Source organism: Pteropus alecto, unplaced genomic scaffold (assembly GCF_000325575.1).
Source record: "Pteropus alecto unplaced genomic scaffold, ASM32557v1 scaffold220, whole genome shotgun sequence".
In the NCBI taxonomy this organism is placed as follows: domain Eukaryota; kingdom Metazoa; phylum Chordata; class Mammalia; order Chiroptera; family Pteropodidae; genus Pteropus; species Pteropus alecto.
This window is the reverse complement of record NW_006430043.1, coordinates 1,840,107-1,845,404: the sequence shown is the minus strand read 5'-3', so window position 1 is coordinate 1,845,404 and position 5,298 is coordinate 1,840,107. Positions and strand designations below refer to the sequence as shown.

The 5,298-nt window shown below is 44.4% G+C and overlaps 1 protein-coding gene across 1 annotated transcript in view; it reads right to left on the bottom strand.

The window, feature by feature from the left end:
* The window catches only part of KRT2 (keratin 2), a 7,583-nt gene extending 5,207 nt beyond the window's left edge, over nt 1-2,376 (bottom strand). The window contains exons 1-3 of the mRNA XM_006904556.3: nt 1,702-2,376; nt 542-756; nt 111-171 (exon numbers count right to left, since the gene is read on the bottom strand). Coding sequence (XP_006904618.1) covers nt 111-171; nt 542-756; nt 1,702-2,328 — 903 coding nt within the window. The 5' untranslated portion in view covers nt 2,329-2,376. The remainder of the gene's footprint in view (nt 1-110; nt 172-541; nt 757-1,701) is intronic.
* Between the last annotated feature and the right edge of the window lie 2,922 nt (nt 2,377-5,298).

Sequence of the window (5,298 nt, the reverse complement as noted above, 5' to 3'; positions counted from 1 at the left end):
GCTCTTTTCGCTCTTTTCACTCAGAGTTGTTCTCTAGCCTGTCTGCTTGGACACAATGGATTTCTGAAGCAGCCTAATTCCCACCCGAGCCATGACATTTTCTTGCTCACCTTTTTAAGAGTCACGAAATCATTCTCAGCAGCTGTGCGCTTGTTGATTTCATCCTCATACCTGTCGGAACCCAAAAGACACAGCTGTTAGATTAGTTCTATGTTTACTTTTTTTCTTTTCTTTTTTCTGGTGGATTCACCAGAAATACCCTATTCTCTTGGCATATTAAGCACTCTTTAACTGTCTACATTGAAACTATGATATCCCAAATGAGGACCGTTTTCTATAAATTAACTCTCAAACATGCAAAAAAAAAAAAAAGATCCCTAATATCCTAAATGTCTTCCTCACAAAAAAATGACAAACATTCAGATGCCTCTCCCCTTTATCATCACAAATGCAATTGGGAGATGAGTAGCTTTTGCTGGAGGAATGGTTAGATGGTTCAGGTTAATATTTATCTCCACTCAGGGTTTACTCTGCCACCTACTTCTTCTTAAATTCCTCAACGAGATCCTGCATGTTGTTCAGCTCTAAATCTTGTGTTGTTCTTTCTGCAGAGAGCGAATCCACATATTTCTTCAGCTGGCCGATATATGCTTGAAAGATGGGGTCCAGGTTGGTGGAACGGGTGCGGACATCTATTTGCTGCAGCAGATCCCATTTGGTCTGCAATACTTGGTTCTGCTGCTCCAGGAACCGCACCTGCAGTGACCAGAAGGAGAGTACATGAGCTCCGGATTGCCCTGCTTCAGGATATGGAGAAGACTATGCAGCTTCATCCTCCTCAGCTGCATGGCGGGTAATGCCCAGCAGAGTTTCTGAGCTCCCTGCCTCCACAGGGGGAAAGTCCTACAGACTCCTAACTGTTGCATCCAGCACTCTCCTGCACGGAACTCTTTTTTCTGCTTCACCACCCACTATTTGGTTTGCAGCTGCTCCCAAGACTCCAGGCCATTTCCCTCCCTCATCCTAGTTGAATTTCCAGCAAAGGTCCCATAAATTCTGGGGAAAACCAAAAGCAGGCATCCGCTGGCACTGCTCCTAAGTGTGAAAAACAAATGCACTGGAAGGCAGGGCTCCTCAGCCTGGTTTTTAAGAGACTTGTAAATTCCTGAGACAGGTTCAACTGCCCTGAAATAGAAGAAAACCCTATAAAACTCCAAAGTGACACCAATAAAGACTTTATGGGTCACAAAACTGAGAATGCTTCTCTTCAAGGTAAGAATTTCATTTATCTCCAAGCAGATATGTCAGGTTCAGCTTCCTAGAATTTTATAGAGTAATAACTTCTAGGGAAGGAAGGACGATCACAGTAGATGCCTTACCAATCCCTTCTAGAACTTGCCATCACATAGCCTGAACTATTTGTCTATATCACTTGTTCTAGGATTTTCAGAATTTTTCATAAATATTATTTATTTAGGCAAAAACAATAAAGCCAAGGGCACAAATAATTCCTAACTGCAGATGGTTATGGAAGGTGTAGCCCATGAAGCCAGCACCTTTCCCCTTGGGATATTGCCAGTAACCCAGGCTCATATGACTACACCGATCGCTCCTAAAAGAAATCTCTGTCATTTGCTTTTCAATTAGCACTGAAAGTAGGGCATCCTGAGCATCAGACGGAGCCAGCTTCTCATGACTCACCTTGTCAATGAAGGTGGCAAATTTGTTGTTGAGAGTTTTGATCTGCTCCCGCTCCTGCGACTTCACGTTCTGGATTTCAGGATCAATTTTCACATTGAGAGGCTGCAGGAGGCTCTGGTTGATGGAGACTTCGTGGATGCCTCCACCAGGGAATCCTCCAGGCCCAAAGCCACCAGGACCCCCAAAACCTCCAAAGCCACCGCCACCTCCTAAGCGGCCTCCACCAAAGCCGCCACCTCCAAAACCGCCGCCTCCGAAGCCACTGCCGCCTCCAAAGCCGCTGCCACCTCCAAAGCCGCCGCCACCACCTCCGAAGCCACTGCCACCTCCGAAGCCACCTCCGAAGCCACCTCCTCTGCCACCAAATCCACCACCGGAGCCAAAGCTTCCACCTCCTCCAGCCACACTAATGGAGATGCTCTTGGTCCCTCCAAGGCCAACAAGACTCCGACTGCCAAAGCCGCCTCCACCAAAGCCCCCTCCGCCACCGCCATGGCGGCTAACGCAGGAGAAGCTGGCGCCTGATCTCCGGCTCCCGCCAGAGACCACAGCAGAACCGCTGCTGAAGCCCCGGAATCCACCACCTCCTCCTCTTCCTCGAGATTTGCACGTGATCTGACAACTCATGATGCCTTTGCCCAGCAAGGAAAGTCGAAGGTTCCTGAGAAGAGTTAAGGCTGGAGATTCAACTCTGCTGTTGGAAGACTGTCAGGGTCCCCTTTTATACTGTCTCAGCTAGGTGTTGGTGTGCATGGGTGTGGGCCCACTTATGCATGGGTTTGGCCTGCCTGGAAGCTATTCCTGGTGTGTGATTATCAAGCTAATAGCCATTAAAAATCTATAACCATCCCAGGACTTGCTACGATTGCAAACTTCTCCTGTTTATCTAGGCATCTGTCATGCGATTTGATTTTTGTAAAATCATCAAAAGAGGAGATCAGAATGTGGGTTTCTCAATCTGAAAAGGGACCTTCTGCAGAATGCTGCTCCCTGCCCTGGACCAACCCAAGGGAGGCCAGCTACCACTTGGGCCTGTGCAGGCTCGTCACCCCAGTTCAGCTGATTAAAGAGATGACAGATTTAGAGAGACCGTAGGTGCCCCTCAATACCAGCCTTAGAGTTCTCTTTGCTTTTCCTTTTCCCCAGGAAGAGTTTTAACAAGCGCTTTTGCATATGCTATGGGGAAATAGACATCCTCTTACAGAAAGAAGTTGGCCTAGGATACTGCACAAGAGTTGTCATTCTTCAAAATATCTTGACCCTTTCCTTCCCATGCCATACTGGGAATGCACAATAGCCAGGCATGGAGGAGAAGAGAATTTTCTTTTCTGTAACCAGAAATTTTTATAATCACCAACTCTGTCATTTTTCCACATGAAAACTCAGAAGATGAGGGGCTTAAGGAAAGTGCCTGTATTCCTAGGCTTGTCTCACTCTGGGCACCCAACAAAAGTTGCAATAAAAGGCTTTCCATAACTACAAGATCCAAGTGTACATTGACTTAGTCAGTCAGTAATCATGTATTGCCCAGTGATTCTGCTAAGTAATTAGGAAGTCGGGCTCCTCATTGATACCCAGGGATGAGTGAATATCAGAAGACCCATTAAGTAACCAAATGCCCAGAGCACTGGCACCTAAACTTAAGCACAGTCCTTTCTTTGTCCATGTGGCCAAGTATATAGGAGAGGCACCAGAATTAAATTTAAAGTCAGAAGTTCTGAGTTTGAGTCCCAGTTTTGCCTTTTAATATCTCTGTGACATTGAATTAAACTCTGAGTCCTGTACTTTTAGCTATAAATTGGAAAATTCATCTAAACTGTTTTGATAACTGTGAGGCATAATACAAACATTAGCTATCAATATTGTTTGAGGTGAAGCAAAGGTTTCTCCTTTTCCTTCCACATGTCATGACCATGCACTCCACACAGCTGGCTAAGTTACAGAACCAGGATTTTTCAGATCCTAGGACAGAGTTAGCATACAACCATGTGAAAAAACATAATCTTTGAGTTTAAGTCCTAGCTTCATCACATTTTAGTTAAATGACCTTGGATAAATTCATAATTCTCTTTTAGCTTCAGTTTCCTCATCTATGAAAAGTGAATAAGAAGAAGAATATGGCTGTTGTAAAAAAAAAGATAATAAACATACGTGCTAAGTGCAGTCCTAGTTAATAACAAATTCAAGTGTCATTTGCCTTCTCACACCACCATCCCCAGGTCTCCAAACCTATGTAGTAACTATGTGGCCAAGGTGGGATAACAGTGAAGAACAGGGATTCAAGAGATTTGATTTGCAATAAGGGAATACTGAAGGAAACAAATCCATGTGTCTCTTTACTTTCTTTTTCCCAGTCAAGCTTATATAATTATAATTATGCAAATAAATTATAAAGCTAAAAGCTTTGGAGAGAGCCTCAAGCCTTGTTATCTGTGGATATCTGAACCACACCCTAATCATCCATTACTCCACCATGACTGTGCCGAGGTCATGCCAGCTTCAGGGGGTCTTACTCTTTCTGAGACAGAAAGGAACAAATATGAATCGAGCATCTACGATGCACCAGGCTTCTGCCGGGCACACAATCTGCATGTTTTATTGCTCTGTAATTCTATTTTCACACGGATTCTCGCTTTCCAGGCTTTCTGCTGGGCACCTTCCCTTTCTAGACCCATTCGCAGTTTTTGAAAGTCAGGTTGAAAAGGAAGAGTCCTCCTCTTTTGTTGAAATAAGGAGGGTAAAACAATATATTACATAACATATTTTATTTCCACATTTTTACTTTACCAATACATCATCTCAATGTACTTGTCTAGATAACATGTTCTGTACGCTTTGAGGGAGCTAAATGGGAGTTAAGATGCTTGATTCCAGCTGTGATTTTGCAGCTGGCTTTGATTTCTTTGCAGCAGTCCTCAATTTCTTCATCTATAAAATGGTAACGTTCATCCTGGATTCCTACTGTCTCGCGAATATATTGACCTGTTGGTGTAATGGGTTTTAGCTTTGCCGGCTCTGAGAGCAGAACAGGGATCCTGCAGGACAAAATGCTTCTTTCAACAAGCTGCCGGCAAGCCCAGGCCCCTGAATGCTTTTCCTTATAGGTTTTCCAAAGAACATTCCTTGGCTGGTGGAATAGAAAAGCAAGTTTCCAATGTTAAGCAGAGAGGAGGCGAACTGTTTAGCCAGTGGGAAATAAATGTGCATGTTAACACCAGATTCTCCCGGTAGAAATTGGTTTTACCTTCCCAACTACTCCCTTACAGCCGTCACAGTACTCTTTGTGTTACAATGTGCCATATCCCTCGGTTTCTGCAGGGCAGAGCCAGGACTATATTTATCTTTACTGCAAACCTCCATCCCCTCAGCACAGAGCAGCCACTCAGAGAATAAGCCTACAATCCAAAAATTTTCTTTAAAGCTTTAGGTTTGAAGTTGTAGCTTTTCCCTAACGTGGAAATGTAATGTTAGCAATGCTTAAGTCTTCACAGTCTGTCATGTACCTGTTCCCTAAAGATCCCACCTGGACCTTGTCGAGGGTTTCTGTCCTGCCCATCCTCCACTGAGACTTCCCCCTCCATAGACTAGCAAGGTGAG